At 48.1% G+C, this 25,499-nt stretch overlaps 1 protein-coding gene across 3 annotated transcripts in view; it reads left to right on the forward strand.

The window, feature by feature from the left end:
- Window positions 1-25,499, forward strand: part of Arhgef18 (Rho/Rac guanine nucleotide exchange factor 18) — a 114,023-nt gene that overhangs the window by 22,233 nt on the left and 66,291 nt on the right. For all 3 annotated transcript variants that reach the window (XM_050127387.1, XM_050127386.1, XM_050127388.1), the window contains exons 3-10: window positions 9,987-10,249; window positions 11,361-11,511; window positions 14,401-14,515; window positions 15,491-15,548; window positions 16,049-16,093; window positions 16,729-16,806; window positions 17,106-17,208; window positions 17,720-17,861. In XM_050127387.1, the coding sequence (XP_049983344.1) occupies window positions 9,987-10,249; window positions 11,361-11,511; window positions 14,401-14,515; window positions 15,491-15,548; window positions 16,049-16,093; window positions 16,729-16,806; window positions 17,106-17,208; window positions 17,720-17,861 (955 nt within the window). The remainder of the gene's footprint in view (window positions 1-9,986; window positions 10,250-11,360; window positions 11,512-14,400; window positions 14,516-15,490; window positions 15,549-16,048; window positions 16,094-16,728; window positions 16,807-17,105; window positions 17,209-17,719; window positions 17,862-25,499) is intronic.

A 25,499-nucleotide genomic window follows, 5' to 3' on the forward strand; every position in this document is an offset into this window, starting at 1 on the left:
AGCAGCTACTCTTACACATTCACTGCTGGTGGAAATACAATACAGCACCGAAAATTAAGGAGGTTATTTGATATTTTTGTAGAAACTAAACACATGCTTGCCAAATGAAACCCCCAAAATCATGCTTCATCAAACATATTCAAATGAATTAGGGAGTTAAATTCACTCACGAATATCCATAAAATTCACAATTTCCTCAAATGGGAATTTTTTTTTTGTTTTTCGAGACAGGGTTTCTCTGTAGCTTTGGTGCCTGTCCCGGAACTAGCTCTTGTAGACCAGGCTGGCCTCTAACTCACAGAGATCCGCCTGCCTCTGCCTCCCGAGTGCTGGGATTAAAGGCGTGCGCCACCACCGCCCCGGCTGCCTCTTTTCTTTTATTTATTTATTTTTTTCAAGTCAGGGTTTCTCTGTGTAGCCCTGGCTGTCCTGGAACTTGCTCTGTAGACCAGACAGGCCTTGAACTCACAGAGACCTGCCCGCCTCTGCCTCCTGCGTGCTGGGATTAAAGGCATGCGCTACCACCCAGCTATCACAAGCCTCTTAATTCCCACTTGGAAAGCTGAAGTAGGAGGATCAAGGGTTTAAGGCCATGATGGGCTACATAGTGAGATCTTGTCTCAAAAAATAAAAAAACAAGAACAGGGAGTCAAATGTCTGACTGAAGCTCATTGGTTAAGGCTGCTCTTCCAATACGCAAGTTCAATCAATTCCCAGCATCCCTAGGGTGACTAACAACCATCCACAACTCCAGTTTCAGGGGATTTTATGCCCTCTTCTGGCCTCTTCCTGTACAAGGCAAAACACACACACACACACACACACACACACACACATATATATATATAAATTTAATTAAATTAAAACCTGCAATATAAAAAATAACCAGATTTTCTTGCATTGATTGAAGGCTGGCAATGTACTAGTCTTTGGATTTACAAAACTCCCCCCATTGTTACCACCATACTAATCATGTAAGCTGGCCATAGGATAATCATTTTAGAGATAGTCGCGCTGAGGGTCTGAGAGGCTTAAGACTTTCTCCATGGTTGGGGCTGGAGAAATAGCATCAAGAACACTCTGATGCTCAACCGTGAAGACCTATGCACCTCTGTAATCCCGAGGGCCGAGACAGGAGGACCACTGGAGCTGGCTGGGATCAACCTAACTCCAGGGTCAGTAAGAGACCCTGTTCCAGGGGAATAAGGTAGAGAGTGAGAGAGCAGGACACCGGACACCCTCCTCCAGCCTCACTGTGCAAATTCACCACACATCCACAAAATGTAATTATAAAAATATTTAACAATAAACAAACAGAGATCACGTCCAAGGTTAAACTAACAAAAGCCATTGTAGGAAGTGGGATGTATCACAGTGATGGAGTAGTTTCCTAGGGTGCTCAGGACCCTAGGTTCTATAGAGCACTAATAGAAATGTTTAACTCAGTAAAGAGAGAGCCAGCACCCTGGTGTGAACACTGGCTGTAGCCCTTCTCTGTGCCCACCCTTCTCGAGCCACGTGTTGTATAACAAACAAAATAATTCCTTACTGGGCCTGGTGGCCCAGACCTGTCCTCTCTGCTACTCAAGTGTCTGACTGAGGGTCATAGGTTCAAAGCCAACCTGCACAAATCTGTTCTAGATTCATTTCTGTTGCTGTGATAAAAAAACACTCTTATCAAAAGCAACTTAGGAAAGAAAGAAGATTATTTTAGTTTCTAATTCTAGGTTATAGACCACCATGGCAGAGAAGCTGAAGCAGCAGCTTCAGACAGCTCACCGTCTCATATCTACAGTCAAGGGCAGGGAGAATGAAAGTCATGCATGCTCACTTGCTGTTCCAGTCCAGTTTCTGTTGCTGTGGCAACCACCATGACCAAAGCAACTTGGGGAGGAAAGGGCTTAATTCATTTTCCATTTCCAGGTTACTTCTCATCCCTGAAGGAAGGAATCACAGGAACTCTATCAGGAGTTGAAGCAGAGACTGTAAAGGAATGCTGCTCACTGGCTTGCTTTTTTTTTTTTTTTTTTTTTGGTTTTTCGAGACAGGGTTTCTCTGTGGCTTTGGAGCCTGTCCTGGAACTAGCTCTGTAGACCAGGCTGGTCTCGAACTCACAGAGATCCGCCTGCCTCTGCCTCCCGAGTGCTGGGATTAAAGGCATGCGCCACCATCGCCGGGCCTGGCTTGCTTTCTTATACAGATCCATATGCCTGCCTTTTCTTTTGTACAGGTCCATGTGCCTGGGAATGGTGTTGCCCATAGTAGTCTGGGCCCTCTCATACCCATCAGTCAAAACAACCTCTCACAGGCATGACCGCAGGCCATTCTTCTCTGTGCGATTTCTGGTCAAAGCTCCCCCTCCCAGGGTGACTCTAGGTTGTATCAAGTTGACAGCTAACCAGGGCACTTGGTTTCTTGTTTGTGTTGGGATGTAGGTCAGTGGACAAGCATGTACTAGCAGGTCACACTCTAGATCCAACCCCAGCACCCAAACAGAACAAGCCAAGTGTGCCTATCAAAACTGGCTGGCATTAATTTTCTTTATTTGCTCTGGGGGGTGAGTGCGTGTTGGTGTCTGCAGGCCCAAGGTTGATGATGGGAGTCTTCTTCAATCTCTTGCAACCTTATCCACTGAGGCGGGATATCTCACTGAACCTGGGACTGCTAGTTTGGTCAGCCATCTTCTCTGGGGGTTTCCTGTCTCTGCTCTGCTCCCCCCTACCCTGGGATTATAGTGGGGCTGCCCCATCTACCCCGCTTCTAGGTAGGTTCTGAGAATCTGAACCCTGGTCCTCATTCTTAACTACTGCCCAAGTGCCCTCTTTACCCGTTTCTCTAAGGCAGAGTCTCATGTAACCCAGGGTGGACTCAAACTCACTAAGTAATCAGGGAGGACCTTGAACTCCCAGTCTTCCTGCTTCTACCTGCCAGGTGCTGAGGTTTTAGACATGTAGCACCAGGCATGGCTTTGGGGTACATGTGGAGTTTTGTTGATACAGGATCTCACGTGAGGCACCATACCTAGCTTGATTTTCAGACTTGTATATATGTGCATGCGTCTGTGTGGCTGCACATCCATGCATGTGGATGCCAGATGTTTGTGTGTCATTGACAACCCTTTGTCAACTTGACACACAAACCCATCACTATTAAACCACAGCCCTTCCTTTCTTACTCATCCCCACGATCTCACATTAAAAACCTAAATTACTTAAAAAGTCCCCACAGACTTTAAAATTTCAGACATTAAAATTTCAGTCTCTTTAAAATAGCCAATCTCTTTTAAAATACAAAGTTTTTTTTTTCAAAGTCTCTCAACTGTGGGCTTTGGTAAAATATTTTCTTGCTTCAAGATGGAAAGATCAGGGTATAGTCACGATCAAATAAAAGCAAAACCAAATTCCAATCCTCCAATGTCTGGGATCCATTCACAGTCTTGTCTCCTCCAAAGACTTTGGGTCACTTCTCCAGTACCACCCTCTGCAGCACACACAACTTGTATTCTAGGCTCTGGCTGACTCCACTCCGCTGCTGCTGCTGCTGCTGCTGCTGCTGCTGCTGCTGCTGCTGCTGCTGCTGCTGCTGCTCTTCTCAGTGGTCACTGACTGCATGGTACTAGCATCTCCAAAGTCCTGCGTCCCTTGCTACAATTGGGCTGCCCTTTCACCAATAGCCTGTCCTGGCTCTCTTGATGCTAAGCTTCAACTTCTCTGCATGACCCCTTCAGTCTTGGGCTTTCAGCTGTCACTGAGGCTTCTCCTTCACCAATGGCCTCACCTAGCTTCTCACAGTGGCCCAAGCCTCAGCTGCTCTCCGTGAACCCTTCAGCCTTCAAAACCCTGTGCCACCTGGGTGACTCTTACACATTATCAAATCTGGCTGCCAGCACAAAGTACAACCTTGGCTGCCTCTGGAACACAGCTTCTCTGTGCTCTCAGGAAACACTTCCCAGAAGATCTCACCTCAGTGATGCTTTTCTCTTCTTAATCACTATTAATTTTTTAGCTCCGACCAACCAGCATCAAGTATCCCAAACAAAACAAAGTTTTGCATTTACTAGTTCTGCTGTCTTGTTAATCATAGCTTATTCTTCAACCCCTGCTAACCAGAACCATAAAAATCTTAACTCAAAATAACAAATGGCTCTGAAGTTTCACAAGCCAGGCCTTCATCCTCTGCATGACTTTCAACATTCCTATCTTCCAAGTTCCCACAGAACATCTCCCAGAGCTCTTAACTCTTCTAGCCCAGAGTTCCAAAGTCCTTCCACAGTCCTCCCAAAAACATGGTAAGGTCTGTCACAGCAAAGCCCATGACACTGGTACCAATTTGTCTTAGGGCCGGGCGGTGGTGACGCATGCCTTTAATCCCAGCACTTGGGAGGCAGAGACAGGCGGATCTCTGAGTTCGAGGCCAGCCTGGTCTACAAGAGGTAGTTCCAGGACAGGAACCAAAAAGCTACGGAGAAACCCTGTCTCAAAAAAAAATCAAAAATAAATAAATAATATAATATAATATGATATAAAAAACAATTTGTCTTAGGACTTCAATTGCTGCAATGACCAAAACACTCTGGGAAGGAAAGGGTTTATTTGGCTTACACTTCAGCATTGCAGTTCATCACTGAAGGAGGTCAGGACAGGAACTCTAATAGGGCAGGATACTGGAGGAAAGAACTGACACGAAGACCATGGAAGAGCACTGCTTGCTGGCTTGCTCCATATGGCTTGTTCAGTCTGTTTTCTTATAGAATCCAGGACTACCAGCCCAGGAATAGCACTACCCACAATTGGGGGGAGCCCTTCCCCATTGGTCACTAATTGAGAAAATACCTTAGAACTGGTCTCACTGCGGTCATTTCCTCAGCTGGGGCACGGTTCTCTCTGATGATTCTAGCTTGGGTCAAGTTGACATGCAAAATCCGTCAGTACAATTCCTGGTACTAACTTCTGTCTTAGCATTTCTTTGAAAGGAAAACATTTAATTGGGGTGGTTCACAGTTTCAGAGGTTCAGCCCATTATCATCATGGTGACATGCAGGCAGACATTGTGCTGGAGAAGGAGCTGAGCATCCTACATCTTGATCCTTATGATGGCAGAAGTGAACTGTCCCATACTGGGCATAGCGTAAGCATATATGAGACCTCAAACTCCACCCCCAGTGACACACTTCCTGAAACAAGGCCACACCTCCTAATAATGCACTCTCTATAGGCCAAAGAGTCAAACACATGAGTCTGTGGAGAGCCATTCCAATTCAAACCACTGTACCAGAGGTCAACATTGAGTATATTCCTTAATTGTTCTCTATCTTAGTTTTTGAGACAGGATCTGTCACTGAACCTGAAGCTTGTGGATTTGGGAGTCTTGATGGCTGTCTAGACTTTTGTCTCTGCTTCCAGTTGATGAAGTTATAGAATTTTTTATTTTTATATGGATGTTGAGAATCAAACTCATGTTCTCATGCTTGTTGAGAGAGCATTTTACCAATGGGGCTGACTCTCCAGCCCTGATTATGGACTTTTCCAGGTTGGGAATATTTGTGTATACCTAATAAAATAATTTAGGGATGAAAGCCCATCTAAACCTTGGATTCATTGATATCTCATGTATAGTTAATATACATGGCCTGAATGTACTTCTTCTGCTACTTTGTGTCTCTGCATTTGTCAGGGGGAGGGGTACTTTTAAATTAAGCCTGTATGTGTGGAGGTTTGTGCACATGAGTGCAGTAGCTACAGAGGCCAACAGAGGGCAGCAGATCACCTGGAGTTGGAGTCCCAGGCTATTGTGCATTGGGTATAGTGGTGTTCCAGCAGCACAGAACTCAGGACCTCTGCAACAGCAATGCTTGCTTTTAACTGCACCTCTGCAGCCTATGTTTTATTTTGGTTTTCATTTTTTAATGGTATTTTTTTCTTTATTTTGTTCCAGTGTCTCAGCATTGTGGTTTTCTGGGACTGAACTCAGGTTATCCGGCTATGCAGGAAACGCTTTAACCTGTGGAACCATATTTCTGGTTCCCATCACTGCCTTTTGGTTGTGACCTGTCACATGTGGGATTTTCCACTTGCTTTAGCATGTCAGGGCTCAACTTTTTTTGGAGCCTTCAGACTTTGGGTTTGCAGATTAAGAATCTCCAGTATTATTTGCTGTTTGTTGAAATTCAGACACTTTGTTAAGTGGCAAAACAGGAACAGAGACACTGTATGGTTGAAGTTGTTTGGGTGAGCCATCTCTTTCTAAAAGCTAATGAAACAAGTAACTAGTTACCTTTTAAAACTAAAAGCCTATGTATGGTTTGGGAAACAGAGACAGGAGAATCTCACGTTTCAAGCTAGTCTGTGCTTCAAAAAACACCCAAGAATTGGAGGTGTGGCTCAGAGGTAGGAGGACTGCCTACCGGTTACCCAGTGAAGAGTAGACTATATTGTTTGAGTAGTTCAGTGTTGCCTGTTCCCTACGAGGGACTGAAGGTGTGGCTCAGTTGGAGGACTTGCCTAACCTGCTCAAGGCCTTGGGTTTCAACCCACAGCAGTGCAAAAATAAAGTGTTTCTTTGTACACTGGGTCTGCACGTGGTAGCCCAAGGGAAGTTTGGGATGCTTTTGCCTCTACTTTAGACTGAGCAGAAATTTAGTGTGTTGGGGCGGGGGGTGGGCGGTGAGGGGACACAATCCAAGGCTCCCTGGGTCTGGGGAGCAGGAGCAGAAATTTCCTAGATCCTCCTGCAGGGTGTCAGGCCTGGAACACAGTGTTTAATTAGGTCTCTGGGAAAGCCCCCAGTGGACAGGCTCCCATCTTTTCTCACCCAGGGAAATGAGTCTGAAAAAGTGTTCCAGCTTCCAGGCAAAGGAGGGGTAGGGCTTTCCCTTCTTCCAGTGTGCCTGCTGGCTCAAAGCTGGGACAGACTGTGCTTTAGATTCCCAGAACCCTCCTCCCAAGCTCTGGCCTGTCTCCCACTGCTGCCTGGGATGAGAGAGGCCAGACACTGGAAAAGGAGGGAGCCCAGCACCAGCCCAGAGTCCACCCTGACGTGTTTATATTTATGGGAAGATGAAAAGCAGAGATACAAGGAAACCTTGTGGGGAAGCAATGGTGAAAGAGACAGGAGTCCACACGAGGCTGTCCAGGCTTCGGGAACAGCAATAGAGCAACCTAGGGGATGGGTGCGATCCGAAAAGAGACTGCAGCCAAGGGCAAGGTCGCTCTGGTCCAGCCACAACTATACTGTGGTCATTTAGAAAGAGACTGACTGAAAATCAGAGAGGGTATTTAAGGACAGGGGGGAGGGATCGGCTGGGGCGATGGCTCAGTTTTTAAAGTACTTGCTATGCAAACATGAGGGCCTGAGTTCAGATCCACAGCATCTACATAAAAAGCTAAGCATGATGGAGTATGTCTAAAACTCCAGCACTTGGGGTGGAGGTAGAAACAGGGCGATCACAGGGCGTAGTGACCAATCAGCCTAGCCCAAACCATGAGCTCTAGTTCAGTGACAGACACTGTGTCACCAAAAATAAGGTGGAGAGTGATAGACAAGACACCCAAACATGTGCATGTACACATGTACAGGTGAGCATATGTGTGTGTGCACGCGCGCACACACACACACACACACACACACACACACACGGCTAGGTATGTAGGTATATAACTCAGTGCTAGAGTATTTGCCTAGTCCCTGGATTCAATCCCCAATCCCTCACCTTCATAAAACTTAAACAGAGAACTACTTTAAGAGGTAGCAATACTGCTTCTGGGTATATGTATAAAAAGAACCAAAAGGAGGGCCAGAAAGATGGCTCAAATAGGTAGGGAAGCTTGTCTCCAACCCCTGATGACCAGTCCCAGGACTCACACGGCAGAAGGAGAAAGCAGACTCCTACAAGCTGCCCTCAGATGTAGAAGCACACACAATAAACAAATAAATAAATATAAAAAAATAGGCCGGGCAGTGGTGGCTCACACCTTTAATCCCAACACTCAGGAGTCAGAGGCAGGCAGATCTCTGTGAGTTCGAGGCCAGACTGGTCTACAGAGTGAGTTCCAGGAGAACTGAGAAACCCTGTCTCAAAAANNNNAAAAAAAAAAAAAAAAAAAAAAAAAAAAAAAAAAAAAAAAGTAAAAAATAATGAGAAAATAATTGAAAGTAGAGCCAGCTGGGGAACTGCATGGCTGTTGTCCCAGGCAGGTGTCACCAAGGCAGGAGGTTCACAGTCTGAGGCTAGTGAGTTTCTCATTAACCAGAGGAATCCAGCAAAGCCCTGTCTAAAAACATGGAAAGCAGATTGTAAGCAGATATCTGTATGAGCCTGTTCTTGGCAACCACCCACAAGAGCCAAAAGACAAATAAACAAAATATAGTCTGGGCTGGGGAAGTGGCTCATTTTGTAAAGCACTTGTTATGCAAAATGAGGACCTGAGTTCAATACCAGGGCCCTGCGTAAAACAGTACAGCCTGGTCGGGTGGCGATGGTGCACACACCTTTAGCTCCAGCACTTGCGAGGAGGCAGATGGAGCTCTGTGAGCTCGAGGCCAGCCTAGTCTACTAAACAAGTTGCAGGACAGCCTGGTCTACAAAGCAAGTTCCAGGACTCTACAGAGTGAGTTCGAGGACAGCCAGGGCTCTGTTACACAGAGAAACCCTATCTCAAAAAAACAAAAGCCAATAAACAAACAAAACTGGATCAGCCTGGAGGAGTAGCAGGTGTAATCCCACTGTTGAGGGAAGACAGGCAAGTCTCACAGACTAACCAGTATGGGCAAGCGGGTATGTTTTAAGACAGACCTTGTCTCAAAAACCAAGGGGATGATTATTTTTGATTGTCTAATTGCCACAGTGTAGAGCATGTAGGAACAGTCTTCATAAAGGGTTGTCTACACTGGGTTAGCCTGTGGGCATCTCTGAGGGGCTTACAGAGTTTATATTTCCTGAAAAGAGAAAACTCATCTGACTGTGGGTGGCACCTTTCCCTGTAATCCGGAACTATGAGCCAAAAATATCCTTTCTCCCTGAAGTTGATTTAGACAGGGAATTGTATTCCAGTAGCAGGAAATGAAACTAAGGCCCCGAGGAAGGCCGCCCAGGGTTGACCTCTGCCCTTTACATGCACATACACATGTGCACTCTACCTCCACATACAGGGACACACACAGACACACGCACAAGGGAAACGTGGCCCATGCATACAGTGAAGGGGTGTGTGGTTCTGGCTAAGAAGACTTTTGGAGAAATGATGTAAAAGCCTTGAACCCCCAGCTAGGCATATATCTTAGCCACTGTACTATTGCTGTGAAGAGACACATGACTATGGCAACTCATAAAAGAAACATCTAATTGGGGGCTGGTTTACAGTTTCATTAATTTAGTCCGTTTTCATCATGTGGCAAGCACACTCTATAGGCAGAGAGATTCTGAGCTTATCTGAAACCTCAAAGCTCTTCCCAGTGGCATGCTATTACAAGGCCACACCTCCTAGTCCTTTTAATCCTTTCAACTAGTGCCACTCCTGGGTGACTAAGCATTCAAATATATGAGCCTATGGGGCCATTCTTATTCAAACCACCATGAGCCACTCCTCATAGGCTGATATGTATAGTCCAGCTTCAGAAGTCCCCATAGTCTCTCACAGTCTCAACACTGTTTAAAAGTCCAATCTCTGCTGAGACTCAGGGCAATCTCTTACATGTAATCCACTGTAAAATCAAAACCAAAAAGCAGTTCACATACTTCCAACATGCAATGACACAGAATATACATTACCATTCCACAAGGAGGAAAGGGGCATAGGGAGGAAATACTGTACCAAAGCAAGGTTGGAAACCATTCTTATTCAAACCGCCACAGCATACCACTGGAGAAATGAGTTCCCATAGGACAAGAGGAAGATAAGCCCATCTTTGTGCTGAGGAATAGGGTCTTGAGTCCGGGAGACCTCACCTCTGTTACCCCTTGACCAACAGCCTCTTTTCCCAACCTGTAGGAAAATGACTTTTCAAGAAGCCTCAGCGAGAGCGCAGAAGACCTCAGCCTGGATATGGGAGCCCTTCAGGGCAGCGAGTACCTCCGGGATCTAGGCTTAGGGGCTCCTTCTGACCACCAGCAGTCAGAAGTGGCTATAGAGCCTGAGAGCCCCAGAAAAGAAGCCAGAAGGGAGTCCCTCTGCTCAAGCTATGCAGAAGATCCAGTCCTGCCTCAGAGACGAAGCTGGGAGAGGCCACGGAGCTGCTCGGGGAGCTGTCGAAGGTCAGCTTCCCCCCCCCTCCACTGCCTACTGTCTGGGAGGCCACAGCCAGTTCTCAGGACATACTGCTGTGCTGCCTGTTACCCAGTTGTGTGTTTTTGCTGAGGAGATGTAAACCAAACATCTCTTTACCCCAGATAGGGCACCCAGTGACAGACCAAAGAAATGACTCCATCCAAGTCCAGGTCAGAGATCTGACTTCATTGGAGCCGCTCACAGGAGTTTGGGCAAGGGATTACTTATGTGAGTGTAGATAGTTACTTACGTGAGTGCCAACTCTGACTCACAAAGGCTGCCTTGCTGGGACACCCTGCACAGCCTCCAGGAGGCTCCACCAAAGAGTCTCCTCTCCCCCAGCAACTGTGTATGAACTTCTCACACATCAGATTGGTGAGCTTTCTTGTGAGTTTCTGAGGGTTCCCCTTCCCTCCAAAGGGGAAGTTGTAATTGGGAAGAAGCACGTGTGACCCTGGATGTGCAGGTTCCTGCACTTACAAACACATGTGAGCGTGCATGTGTGGATCCCTGCACATACAAACACATGTGTGCATACATGTAGACCCCATTTGCCTCACACTCACCATGTTAAACCCATGCCTGCCGGCCTGTAAGTGGTGGAATGTCTACACAAAATTTGTCCCCAACCTGCATGCTACAGACTCACACGTGATCTAAACACAGATGAGGGCTCCCTCCACCACAGTAGCTGCATCCAAAGTAGAGGGACTGTGGTCACCACCATCCGCCCCACACTGTGTGCCTCAACTCCTCCAAGAGGGCTCAGCTGGAGTTCAGCCTAGCACCCAGAATGCCCTGGGCTCCACCCTCAATATTGAAAGGGGGGTGAAAGAAAGGAAACTGGAGAGAGGGAAGAAGTGAGAGGGAGGAAGAAAGAAAACAATCATAGAAAAAGAGAAAGGAGTGGGGAAATTTCCCTGAAGATGCAGACTCCTCTGGTATTGAAAGGTTTGGAGCCTGCTGTGTGCCCCACTTCTCTCCCTGATAGGGAAACATCTTTGTGAGTTCTGTGAGTTCCCTCCTGCCTCTGAATGTCTAAGGCCATGGCCAGATGGATACCACCCACTAAAACTTCAATGTCTGCTCTTCCCTCAGGCTCAGCCTTGATGCCTCCATGGTGGATGAAGGAGCCTGTCTCCCCCGGACTCTGGCGAGCCTTACTCTGAATCTGTCTGGAGAGGGGCAGAATACTTGGACCCAAGTATGCTCACCTGACAGTGAGACTCCAGCAGAACCCTCAAGCAAGGTAGGCAGAACCTACACCAAACCCAGCAGGAGGCACCCCTCTGGGCTGCCATGCCAGTGCCTGAGTGGGAGGGAGCATCTTCCCCATAGCTATCAAGGGTCACTCTTAAGGAAAGAGGGAGCTCCCTACTTCAGTCCACGGCTAAGACATTTCTGGGCCCTGAGAGATATTATTTGCAATAGTGTGTGTGTGTGTATGTGTGTATGTGTGTGTGTGTGTGTGTGTGTGTGTGTGTGTAAAACACAATTCCTCAGGCTAGGTGTATTATAGAGAAAAGAAGTTTGTTTTAGCTTGTGAGTCCAGAAGTTTAAGGTCAAGGGTTGTGTTTGGTGATGACTTTCTTATCCAGTGGTCCTTAGAGGTTCAGTATATCACAAGGCAACGGATGGGAAGTGTCCATGTATATTACTTCAGGGTCTTGTGTGTGCATGGGTATGTGCCTGCATGTGTGTGTGCATACATGTGTGTGTGAGAGCACACGAGCACACACACACACATGTTCATGTTCGAGAATGTAGGATGCGAAGAGGGTGTGGAAATCAGAGGATAACCTCAGATATCATTCCTCAGTGCTGTCTGTCTTCTTCTGAGACAGGCTTTCTCATGGGCTTCTGCTAAGAAAGCTGGGCATGAGCATGAAGGAGTGTGCCCTTAATCCCAGCACTTGGGGCAAAGGTAGACAGATCTCTGTGAGTTCATGGACAGCCTGGTCTACATAGTGAGTTCCTGGATAGCTAGGACTATGTAGAGAGGAAGGAAGAGGGGGGAGAGAAGGAGAGGGAAGAAGGGTGGGAGGGAGGGAAGGAAGGAGGGAGGGAGGGAGAATCACTGGGATCTCTGAGTGGGTGGGTGGAATGAAAGACCTTGCTATGTAGGGTAGGCTAACTGGCCAACAAGCCCCATGAGTCTACCTGTCTTTACCTCCCTAGCACCGAGATTACAAACATAAGCCATGTGCCCAGAGTTCTCACTTGTATCCTCATGGCGCTTTATGGACTGAGCCATCTCCACAGCCCCCTGTTCCTTCTGATAAATCTCCCTGGGGCTGGAGAGATGACTCAGTCAGTAAAGACCCTGCTGCTTAAACACAAAGACTTGAGTTTGGTTCCCTGGCTCCCATGTAAAGGCTTGGGGCATGGTGTGCAGGCTTGTAATTCTAACAAGGCGGGGTGACGAGTGATCCCTGAAGCTCACCAGCCAGATGGCCTAGCCCAGCTGATGAGCTCCAGGCTCAGTGACACACCATGAGAGATGCTGCCTCAAAGTAGATAGACAGACAGACAGACAGACAGACAGACAGAGTGGAGGATTGGTGAGAAGGATCAGTGAGTAAAGGCACTTGCCACCAAACCTGATGACTTAAACTCAGTCTCCAGGTGTTCTTTAACCTCCACCTCTACACACCTCTACACGCATGCGAATACAAATACAACCTCTACAGACACAAAAACACAAATAGATCAATTAAAAAATTAAATATCAGGTGGAGAGTGAGGAAAACACTCAGTGTTGACCTCTGACCTCCATGCACATGTGCATATAGTCACACAAACACATGCATGTACTGCACACGCATGTACACTTCTTCTTGGTTTTTTTTTTTTTCAAGATATGGTTTCTCTGTGTGGCCCTGGCCATCCTGGAACTCTCTCTGTAGACCAGGCTGGCCTCAGACTCAGAGGGCCACCTGCATCTGCCTCCTGAGGGCTGGGATCAAAGACATGCACCACCACCGTCCAGTTTACATACACAGTTTTTAAAGGCGGTGTGGGCATGGAGGTGCACACCTTTAATCCCAGCACTTGGGAAGCAGAGGTAGGCAGATCTTTGAATTTGAGACCAGCCTGGTCTACACAGTGAGCTTTAGGTAGCCAAGGCTGCACAGTGAGACCCTGTCACCAAAAAAAGATGGCACTCAGGGTTGCTCCAGCCTGAACAACATTAATGCAACCCTAGTCTCCCCCCCTGCCACACCAAGGGCCCGTATCTAAATTTGGAATTCCCACCCTTTTAATACCCCACAATGGGGATTCAACTCTAACCTGAGTTTCAGACTGAACAAACCATAGTCACATCTGACACTACCCTAGGGTCAAAGAATCTTCTCTACCATGGACATGTTCCCATCAAAGGAGAATCATAGGACTGGAAAGATAGCACCATCCGAGAAGTGTCTGCTTTACAAGCATAAGGCTCTGAGTGGGATCCCCAGAGCCCAGTATAAAAAGCCAGGTGTGGGGGGGGCATGCTTGTAATCCCAGCCCCGTGGAGGTGGAGACACAGAGGATCCCTGGGACTCACCAGCTGACCAGCGTAGCCTATTTTACAAGATCAGTGAGGAATATTTGCTAAAACAAAACTGGTAGATTGTGCTTTGAGGAATGATTCCCACAGTTGTCCTCTGGCTTCTACACGCAAGCACGAGCACACAGAGGGACAGAGACGGAGGGAAGGATCTTAGCCATAAATGTTAGCAGCAGGCTAGGAGAAAGAGAGTCTGTCCGCTTATCCTGAAGCCCCAGCCAGGCATAAAGAATCCATATCGAGGGTGCAGCCTGCAATGAGAGGAAACCATAATTGGGGTCTGCACCCAGGGAGAATGAGTCTCAGAACCGAGACGGCAGCTGACACCTAGGGAATGCATCACCTACATCTGGGACATCTTTGTCCCTAAACATGACTCATGGCTAGGGGTATTTCCCATTCATATGGATTTGAATATGAAATCATATATAACTCAAATATAACTAGGGGTTCTGGAAAAGGCTTACTGCCTGATTGAGTAGAGGGAGGACCTAGTGTGACTGGAAACTGGAGCTGGGGGAGGAGGTGTGGTACTTGGGGTGCCCTTGACCTGGGGCAGGGCAATTAATCCTGTTCCCCTGATAGGAATGTATCAGCCCTGAGAAAAGGCTAAGATCCAAGTCAGTGCCTGTGTCCCATGAGGAGATCAGCTGTCTGGAACTGACATCTGGCTCAGAGGCGTCCACTGCACCTGTGCAAGGTAGCCAGGCCTGGGAATGTCTTTGGGGCACATCAAGTGGCTGAGACAGGAAAGTGCTCCATGGGTTGAGCCCCAGGCGGGCCTCAGGAAGGGCAGGAAGATAGAGGGAGCACGGGGTTACTAGGGTAGGAACTTGGCAGTCCTATGGGTCCAGAAAGAGCGCATTGCCTCCAATGTCTGTCATCTGCCTTTCTCTGGGGGTGCCTCTAGCTTTTTCTCCTTCCTCCTCTCTTCTCTGTTTCTCTCTCTCTCTCTCTCTCTCTCTCTCTCTCTTTCCCTCCCTCCTCCCTCTCCTTTACTCCTTTTTGATTTTTGTGAGTATTGATAATGTGTGGGTGATGTGTTGAGAAGGATGTGCACATGCCATAGCACACATGTGGAGGTCAGAGGACAGAAGTTGGTTCTTTCCTCCCACTGTGTGGGTCCAGGGGAGCCCGCACCTCTACCTACTGAGCCATCTTCTATCCCACCTCTTCCATCCCCTGTCCTCCCTCCCCCACTCTCTTCTTTCATCTCTCTCTTGCACTGTTTCTCTCTCTCTCTCTCTCTCTCTCTCTCTCTCTCTCTCTCTCTCCATCCCCTCTTTACCTCTCTCTCCCGCTCTGCTCGGCTCTCTCTTATTTCCCTCTTGGTCTCTGAATCTCTAGCCAAAGACTACACCTCTCTGTTGTCACTCAAACTGCCCTACAGTTCCAACCTGCTATTCTGGGTGGCTCTGAGCCTCCCTGGCTTTCCTCTGAAAGAAGGAACAGGGAGTGTAGCTCCTGAGCATGCCTGGGAGAGTCTGTTAACTTTGCATAGACACATTAAGATGATGGTGCAGTCCGTGGTCCATGGCTTCTTTCCGCCTCTCCTCCCTGAGACATTGCTCGTGTTTTATGTACAGCCTCTAACGCTTCCGGGCCTGGAGGTGGGTGGGTATAGAGCAGAACCCTTGCTCATTCCTACAACCCCTGTACTGGGGGCTGATTCTAGGCCTTGAACCACCTGTGCTGGAGTGTCTGGAAAAGGACCATGTGGAGCCAGACCACGTGTGAGTGTCTGTCCTGCGACAGACAGGAGTACCCCAGTGGACTGGCTGGGGGGAGGCGGGTAGAGGCTGGGTCCAGAGGATGTAGCTGCTGCTTGTAAGCAACCATGGCTGGGACTGCGGCTCATTTGGTAGAGTGCTCACCTAGCATGCACTGGATCCCATCCCTAGTACTACACAAACCAGGCATGTGGTAGTGTCTACCTGCCATCCCAGCACTCAGTGGGTGGGGGCAGGAGAACTGAAAGAGTTCAAGGTAGCCTCTGCTAATTGTAAGTTGGAGGTCAGCCTGAAACACATGAGACCGTGTTTCAAAAAGAATTCTTTTATCATAAGTGACCATACTAGCCTAATCTGGCTTAGTCTCATGTAGTGGGACTTCTCTCTTGAACAACCTTTGCTGGGAGGACGACATCATGGCCTTCAGGGCACCCAGTTAGAGTGTGCATGGGGGCCCGGGGTCTGGTCAGAGTGCCTACGTTTGTAACCCACCCCTTCCCTAGGCTGATAGTGCAACAAGTGCTTCAGGAACTGCGACACTACCATGGGTGAGTGCAAAGGAGCAGGTGTGATGGCTGGGTGCGGGAGAAGACAAACATGAGACAGTTAGGGAGAAACGGGGGAGTATACGTGGGGGAGAAGATGTGGGGAGACAAGCGTGGCCATGGGTAAGAGTAGAGAGTTACAGGGATCTGGTAGAAAGAAGAAAGGAGCTGGTGGGTGTGGTGATCCAGACCGCTCATCCCAGCACTTGGAAGGCAGATGAAGCAGAAAGACTTGAGTTTAAGGTTAACTTAGGCTATGTAGTGAGACTCTGCCAAAGAAGAGGGGGAAGGAAGGAGGAGGAGGTTAAGAATGAGGAGGGAGGGGGCAAGGGGAGAAGAAAGAAAGAGAGGAGGAAAGGGAGGGTGCTGAAGAGGAGGATAGAGAGATGAAGGAAGGAAACGTAATAGAGAACGAAACAAATGAGAAAAGGTGTCTGTTCCCTATAATGTGTTAGAAAACATTCCTGTCATGCTCATGTGGTTTGTCCCAGACACAATACCACTGCCCTCTGCTGGACAGCCTGCTGTCATGTCCCTGTTTGCAGGGCCCCTGAGATGCGCCTGGGGGGGATGCAGAAATGAATGATAAGGATTAAGTTGCCTGGGGACTAAATGACTGTCCCACTCTGCCCCTACAGGGCCCGTCAGCGAGCTCACATGTCTACCAGCCCTGGAGGAACCCACTCCAACCTCACCTGGTTTGAGTTCTTGTCTGAGTAAGCACAAGCTTCCATCAGTGGCTATAGTGGGGTCTTTACGCCAATTCCGCTAAGAGCAGACTTCACCTAGAGAGCAAAGGTTGAGATAGGATAATCACAGGTTCAAAGACTGCCTGGGTGCAGAGTAAGGGGAGGGGAAGGGAGGGGGGGAGAGAAAAAGGGAAAAAATGAAAGGGACGGTGGGGAATTGGGAACCACAGACAGGTCACATCAGGGGGAGACAGATTCCAGGAGCACCTCCCAGAGTTTCCTCAGAAAGCCCTGGAGCCCTTCCTCACCTTCTTCCCACCCTCTAGGAGTGAGGATGGTGCAAACAAGAATGAGAAGACAGACAAGAGCACCAGAGTGAAGCGCAGCCTGAGCTCCCTCCGAAGCAGGGTCACCAGGCAGAAAGAGAAGGTGAGGGGACTGACTCACTCACCCCTCCCTAGCACCAAAAAGTACCCTTGACTCAGGAACCCTGGGATGAAAGCCAGGACTGGATGGAGGGAAGTGGAGGGCATAAAAGGACCAGATGTTAAGTGTTTACAGCTCTGAGGGGAAAGGAGCCAAGGAATACCACAATATCACACCCCAACAACAAACCCCCGCACAAGATGTTTGGGTAGGGGAAAACCCAGGAGGGTGGCTACCTCTGCTCAGGTGAGAAACAGCAAAAAACTGAGCAGAAGACAAGGCTCATATAGGATTTCTTGAGGGAGGGAGAAGATTTTCAGGGTGCAGATTGGTGGGAGTTCAAGTCCAGAGCTTGGGCTTTTTCACTCTGTAGGGTAGAGCAGTTGGAGTGTTCTGTGGGTGAAAGCTGTTGGTTGGAGGTCCTCAGGAGAGGGGCTCAGCCACTCATTTGCTTTGAGGGGCTTATATCAGGCCATGCAGAAGACATACTGAGACCCATCATTGTCTCATGTAGGGGAAGAGCCCTGCACACCTAAAGGATAAGATTCAGGATGCTCCAGGGAGGCGGGAGTGTGTCAATGGGCACCAGCTGGTGCGAGGAACCTTCGTGGGCCACTCGAACTGCCCTCTGTGTGGCAAACCTTTGCTGAGCTCAGGTGAGTCCAGGCCCATCCATCCGCCCAATGGGGGCGTCTGTCTTTTTCCTTCCTTTTGTCCCTCCGTTCTTTGGTACATTCATTCCTGGTTCTATTTCATTCTCACTTGTGTGAGCAAGTGTCAGCAGCAACCTGGAGAGAAGCAGTGGACCAATCAGTCACTGACGATGGTGACTAAGCTCCCTGATTCAGCTTTGGCCTTGGGAAAATCCAGCAGGACCTAGACTCAGGCGGGGCATTTATCTGATGTGGTGACCAAATGTCTGGTGCTTACCTGCTGAATTCTCGGAGATGTATTTTGTCATAGTTCTGGGACCTGGATGGCCAAGGTCAAGGTTTCTGGAGGGTGTCAGGTCTCTCCCAGCTTTTGGCGGCTCTACAGCCTGTGGCAGTGTCGTCCTGCAAGGTTCTTCTTGTGTGGACTTTGGGTTCCCAAACTCTCTTTTCTCTTTCTGTTGTACGTGTGTCTGTTCATGTGTGTACACCAAGGGACAACCTTGGCAGTCCTTCCTCGTGTGCCATCCATCTTGTTTTATGTGGGATGTGTGTACAAGTACATTCATGGACATATATGCACACGGTGCACGTGCGTGCGGAGGCCAGAAAATCATTCTGGGTATTTCCCCCTATTACTCTCCACTTCATTTTTTGAGACAAGGTCTTCACAGAACCTGGAGCTTGCTGATTCAGCTGCTGCCCGCAAGCCCCAGGGATCTTCCTATCTCTGCCTACTAGAGTTATAAGCATTGTGTCCCTCATGCTTGGCTGGCTTGCTTATTTGTTTATTTATTTATGTTATTTTACATGGGTTCTGGAGGATCGAACTTGGATCCTTGTGCTTATAAGGAAAGTACTTTTACTGATTGTGTCATCACGGCAGCCTCCCAACCTCCCTTCCTTTAAAGACCCATCATCACATTGGAGTAGGAACTCAGCCTAGTCCATTATGAAGCTCCTTGTGAGTTACGACTACATGTGCAAGGGCTTGATCTTTAGTTTAGTCGCACTTTATTTATTTTTATTTTCTGTGTGAATATGTGTGTAGGTACAGAAGTTAGCTCTCTTCTCTCGCCATTTGGGTTCTGGGTTTAGAATGCAGGTCATCGAGCTTGGTGTCAAGCCTACTTACTGAGCCGTGGTCTTATTCTGCAATAAAGGGAGGGATGGGGCTGTAAAATACGAATTGAAAGGAATCAATTCATGCCGGGCAGTGGTGGCGCACACCTTTTAATCCTAGCACTTGGGAGGCAGAGGCGGGCAGATCTCTGTGAGTTCAAGGCCAGCCTGGTCTAGAAGATCTAGTTCCAGGACAGGCTTCAAAGCCATAGAGAAAAAAAAAAACCTGTCTTGAAAAACCAAAAGAGAGAGAGAGAGAGAGAGAATTCAACTCATAACATGGAGTTTCCTCCCTCCAGGGGGCTGTACAAAACTGCTGGGCTGGGCTGGGCTGGGCTGGGCTGTGCATGTACAAAGCCCTGGACTCCACCTTCAGCATGACAGGTGCAGGCCTGTGATCCCTAAACTCAGGAGGTGAAGGCATGAGGATCAGAAGTTCAACACTGAAGTTGGCTAGATAGTGAATTCAAGGCCAACCTGAACACATAAGATTCTATTGTGTGTGTGTGTGTGTGTGTGTGTGTGTGTGTGTACTCATGAATGAGTGTATGCAGTTTGTAGCAGGAATTCAAACTACAGAGTATTTACAATCAAGACTCAGGCAAGTCCAAGGTTCAAGCGCAGGACATCAGCACTATTGACCTTTGGGACCAAGTAATTTTCTTCGAACAATGATTCCTGACCCACTAGGCACTAATAGCACCTGCCTAACCTAATGTTAGGACAAAGTGTCTCCAAACATTGTCAAATGTCTTGAGTTGGTGCTGGGCAGAGAAGCCCCAGTTGAGAACGAGTTATTTGAGACTACTAGGAATCCCTAGTGTGTACACAGACTTGGAAGTAAGAACAGGCCTGGTGCCTCCCAGGCACCTGAGTGGTAAGCTTTTATTCATTATCCTGCCCTTCCCCAGCTTTCAAAGTGTCCTTTCGCTAATTAAAGGACTATGGGAGTCTGCCTGTGGCTACTAATATCTACTGTAATGATGACTGAACCCAGGACACATTAACCAGTATTCTACCAGTGAACTACACCCCCAGCTCCTCACTGGGGGATTCTAGGCAAGTACCCTACCACTGAGACACACCTCCAGCCTGGTTTTTAAAACAGAATCTCATTTAGTTATCCAGGCTGCCCTTGAACTCACCCAAAAAGACCTTGAACTTGCTGTTTTCCTATTTTGGAGTAGGTGTGATGTTGTGGTTTCTTTTTCTTTCTTTTCCTCTCCTCTCTTCCTCTTCTCTCCCATCCCATGGTCTCCCCCATATCTCTCTCTCTCTCTTTCTTTCTTTCTTTCTTTCTTTCTTTCTTTCTTTCTTTCTTCCTTTCTTTCTTAAAGGACCTCATGTAACCCTGGCTACCCTCAGGTTTCAAACTTGCCGTGTAGGTAAAGATGGCCCAAATTTAGGGACAGCCCTGCTGTGCTGAGCACTTCCATTGTCCCAAACACTTAACTCTTTGAAGAGCATCCTCATCTACCTCTACGTCTCTTTCATAGATGAGGAAAAAGAGGCGGAAAGAAAATTCCACATTTGTTTGGTTGCCTGGGAGTAGGCACCCATGCTTGGTTCCCAGCACCCGCATAGTGGTTCATAACCACTCATAACTCTAGTTCCAAGGGATCAAACACCTTCTTCTGTCCTCCTCAGGCATCAGGGATACACATGGTGCACATGCACACATTGAAGAAAACACACCCAAGAAATAAAAACACATATTAAAAACAGTTCTTGCCTAACTCAGAACTAATGCCGTTGTTTCACCCCATTGTGTAATTTTTCTACTTTACTTTTTACTTACTCTTATTATTATTTTTTAACTTTGTGTATTTGAGACAGGATGTCCTGTAGCCAAGTCTGATCCGAAATTCTCTATGTAGCCTTGAATGTCTGATCTTCTGGCCCCACCTCCTGCTAGGATGACAAACATATGTCACTATGCTCGCTGTGTGCGGTGCAGCAGATGGCTTCCTATACGCTAGGCAAGTACTCTACTGGACTGATCTCCATCCTCAGCCTAGCCAAGATTACTTATTACCAGTCCGACTACCCCTTCTAACTCCAGCCTTGACACCCTCTCCTATGTGGGGCTGGAAGGCACTTGTATATAATAGCATATGTGTGTACAGGGGCACCTTCCAAGATGTGGGTCCCGGGTGTCAACTCAGGTCATCAGGCTGCTGGCAAGCACCCTTAACCACCAAGCTGTTTCGCTGTCCTCCCACCCCAGTAGGGTTTTTGATATGCTTCTCAGTGTTCAGCACCTTGTTCGCAGGCAGCTTAAGCTTCCTGGGTGGGAGTGTCTGGAGTGTGTGTGTGTGTGTGTGTGTGTGTGTGTGTGTGTGTGTGAGAGAGAGAGAGAGAGAGAGAGAGAGAGAGAGAGATACAGTTTATTAAAGAAGAAAAAGGTACTCCTAAGCAAGGAACAAGACTGAGGCTCAAAAGCTAGCGGTGATACTCTGAGAAATCTGTTGTGCTTTTCACACCCTGTCTACTAGCTTTGGGGATTTTTGTTGTAGCTGTTTTTGCTTTCTGTTCTCTTTTTCCGTTTTTTTTATGTTTGTGCGTGTGCTGTTTATATGTGCCTGCACATGTGTGTACAGGTGTGTGTACCTGTAAACATGCATGCTGAGGTTGTTGAAAGGATAGACCCAGCTAAGGGCAAAGTCCCAAAGTCCCAGGTGCCTGGAGGCGAAACCTCAGGACGAGTCCCAGCCCCCTTCCGGGCCCCGCCCCCTGGGGCCGGCCTACGCACGCGCAGCTTGATCTCGCACGGCACACCGCTTCCGGCTCTTGGGAGGCCGGGCGGAGGCTGCCGGAGCGACCCAGGAGCCAGCGGAGCAGAGAGCGGCCTGTGAGGGACCCTGCAGAAGTGAGTGGGCCGGGGCGATTTTCGCGGCGCCGGGGACGGGGACCCTTTGTAAACTACTTGCTAGACAACATACTCCCAAAGGTGCCTCTGGGACGTTCACGCCTCCCATGCAAGTCACCTCTTCATACAAGGGGTTTCCAAGTGGAGAATGTGGGGTTCAGTGGTGCAGACGGTACCCAGCCGCCCTGTCCCAGTGCCATGGACGCTGCAGCCACCTTTCCTGGAAAGGAGAGAGAAAAGTCACAGGACTAAATGCAGCTCTTTGCTCCCGGCTTGGGGACACCAGGGCCAGGGTCAAGGGTGGAGTATCCCCCACAGCAATTCCTTGCACCACTTTAGGCCCTCCGGAAATCTTGACACCCTTGCCTGCGAGCGTTTGGGTGCAAACCGGGCCTGTTTCGCTTCTTGCTTTCTACATTCCTTCCGGGCTGAGAACTCAGCAGGTGCGCTGCAACTTTGATTGCTCGCAGCCAAATTGAGCGTTTTGTTGTTGCTGTCCTTTCCTTATCTTCTCTTTTAATTATCTGTAGCTTGGTGGAAGAAACTTGGCCAGGAGGGGGAAAGTTCCTCCAAGTTTATCACAGAAGCAGCAGGCTCCCTCCTTTTTTTATTTTTTGCTCAGTTCTCTGGGCTTTGAGATCCGGGGCTGTGGCGTTCAAGGGCTTTTCCATTTCTTGCTGGGAGCGTGCACACAGCTTGACGAGCAAGGGCGATTTGAAATGAAAGAGTTCGTTTTGTTTTGGTTTTTGCAGGTGTCTGAATGAATGATTAACCTTTGAACTGGTAGGAGAGCCGTCTCCGCGTCTCATAGACCTAGTGGTCTGGTCCCAGTTCTGTCGTCTGTGTGCCATGTAACATCATCAAGTCCCAGTCTCCGTATTAAACTGAGAATAAGGACTAGTCGTGGGTCCAGTGAGGTGACCTGTCAAAGGGATGTAGCGGAATGCCTGGCATATGGTCGGTGTTCAGTGTTACATAACCTGTGCATATGGACCTGCTTCCAGACCCGGAGGATTGTGTGTGAAGTGTGAGTGAGCCCGTGTGCAGGAGGTCAGAGGTCAGCTTTGAAGTAGATTCTCCTAACACATCTATGTGCGTTCTGGGATTCGAACTGAGGTCACCAGGCTTGTACTGCAAATACTTTGTCCATTATGCCGTCTCTCACCCCCAAGCCTAGATTGTAGGTGTTGTGAGGCCAGGGGAATTGGGTGTCTTGTTGGTTCAGACTGGATCAGGATTTAGACTTGGCCCTGTTTGTTGCTCCTGTTGGTCTCCAAGCCCTTCTCTGGGGCAGGGACAAGGCCTTCTAAAAGAAGAAAAGAAAAGAAAAAAGGATTGATCTTGTAAAGAGTAAACATTTGTTTTCTATCATTTATTTTTCTTGTGTTGAGACTTGAACCCAGTTCCTTGCATACTAGGAAAGCTCTCCTACTAAGCACACCCCCCCCCTCAAGCCCCTTATTTCCATTATTTCCCAGAGGTCAGAGGACAGCTTTGTGAAGTGGCTTCTGTCTTTCCACCTTCATCAAACTGGCACCATAGGGTCTTACCCCATGCCAGGCTGGCTTTGAACCTCATCTTCTCAAGGGCTGGGCACCCACGTTGTTTCTATTTTCAGTGTCGCAGGTTAGAGAAATTTAGAGGGTCTGTGATTTCTTAAGTTCACTGGCGAATGGCTCCGGACTTCCCGGCTGTTCCTTGCATAGCTGGGTGTAATTTGCATTCTTGTCACACAGTAGCAATTTGGCCACTTGCACGGTTTACCCACCCCAGGCACCCTGGCTGTGGTAAGCAGCTGTGCCTCCCTGTGTTTATCTACCACGAGTTTAGCATAGTTTTGATCTCGTATCAAGGTCTCCTTCATTTCTCCCAACCTGGGTCGTGTTTCCATTTCTTCCAGCCCCGTCTGTGACTTTTCAGCAATTTTCACCTCCAGCTGCCTTACATTATTTAAAGCCCCAAATCCTGTCTAAAACCTAGCCCATCTTGTTTCTTTGTTACTTGTTAAGCAAACACTTTCCCTGCTGAAAGGGACCTAGGGCTGGCTACTTTGTGGAAAACCCTCTCACCAGGTGCAAGACAGTCAGGGGTAGCTCTGGAGGGAGCTGGAGGAATTTATTTTTAGGGGAAGAATGCAGCTAGCCGAGGGAGGGAAACTTTAAAACACCGTCCTCCCTGCAAGCTGGGGCGTCTGCCTCTGTAGCTGTCTCACCGTTGCTCGGTCTCATTCTCATTCAAATCAAGTTGTGAGGAAAGTAAAGCTGGCCTCTCTGCCTTTGGGAGTAAATCAAGTCGTCCCGGCAATTAAGAATAAAATGCAGTTAGGCTTACCAGGAATGTGGCTCATTTGGTGAGTGCGTGTTTTGAGCACAAAGCCCAGGTTCCATCCCCAGCACTACGTAAGCCAGGGTGTGGTGGCGCTAGCCTGTTGTTGTACAGTGAGTTTGAGGACATCCTGGGCTCCATGAGACCCAGTCTAGAAAAAGTATTAGTAGCAGATACAACTTGTGTCAAAACCTGGGGGGGGGGGGGGGAAGCAATTCTAAAGTTTCTAACAGAACACATTTAAGAAACAGTGTGATGGTTACATTTTCAATATGTCCGTTTGGTTATGGTCAAATGGCAACTTCTGTTACTCTTTTAATGTGACAGTTTCATTGTGACACAAGCCATGTGCCATAAAATTACCTTTAAAAATGTACCACTCAGTGATTTTCATTGTTGTTCTGAAGATGTAGAGCAAAACCATCGAGCCTCCTTGGTTTCTTGCACTGGTGGGGATGGTGATTGATGGATCACTGTAACTCTTTGTTATGTGGTCCAGGAAGTGCTACCTGAAGTTTGGGAGAGATGGGAACTTGTGAGCATGGCTCTGTTCTACAGTGGCTGCCTGACCTGTATAGCCTGTAGGTTCCATCCTTCTAGCCAGAAGAGAGAGGAGAGAAGGGCAGATGGGAGGATGGAGGGGTTGAGACCCTGCTATACTTTTGCTAGGAATTTAGAGTGCTTTAGTACTTTGGAAAAACTGATCCTGACAGCCTTGAGGTTAGACCTAGAATCAAGTGTCCAGCCCAGAGAAAGGAATATAGAGCTCTATAAAAATACGCCAAGGCTACAGGAAGGGTTAGGTGGGTAAGAGTGCTTGTTGTGTAAGCGTGAGAACCGAGTGCAGATACTAGCACCAAACAAATAGAAGCCAAGAGTGCTCCTGTGTGGGTTCTCTGGGAACAGGGTGGGGTCTCTGAGTTCGAGGCCAGCTGGTTCCTTGAGGTGACGTCAAGGCCTACAAGAGCTACATAGCGAGACCCCGTATCAAACAAAAAACTAGGTACACACCTCTAACCCCAGTGCTGTGGGTGGGAGTGGAGATAAAAGTTGGGCTTGCTGGCTTCCATTGCAGCCCCAGGTTTAGTGAGAGACTCTGACTCAAGAGCCGGACGCCCAACCTGCTGCTTAAGCCTCCACTCATGGACCTGCACACACCTAGGTGTGTACACCACACAGAAATGCTTTGGGGCATAGTCTTTGATTTCTGGTGGGACCACATCCGGAGAAATCATCAGAAGTTGGAAATGCATTTAAAGTTGGGCCCGTTCCTCACAAATACTGCATGTTTTATTGAGTATGTGGATCCTTGTTTCTAATTGTTAAAT

The sequence above is a fragment of the Alexandromys fortis genome, unplaced genomic scaffold (assembly GCF_014885135.2).
Source record: "Alexandromys fortis isolate MF-2015 unplaced genomic scaffold, M_Fortis_MF-2015_v1.1 scaffold_271, whole genome shotgun sequence".
Lineage (NCBI taxonomy): Eukaryota > Metazoa > Chordata > Mammalia > Rodentia > Cricetidae > Alexandromys > Alexandromys fortis.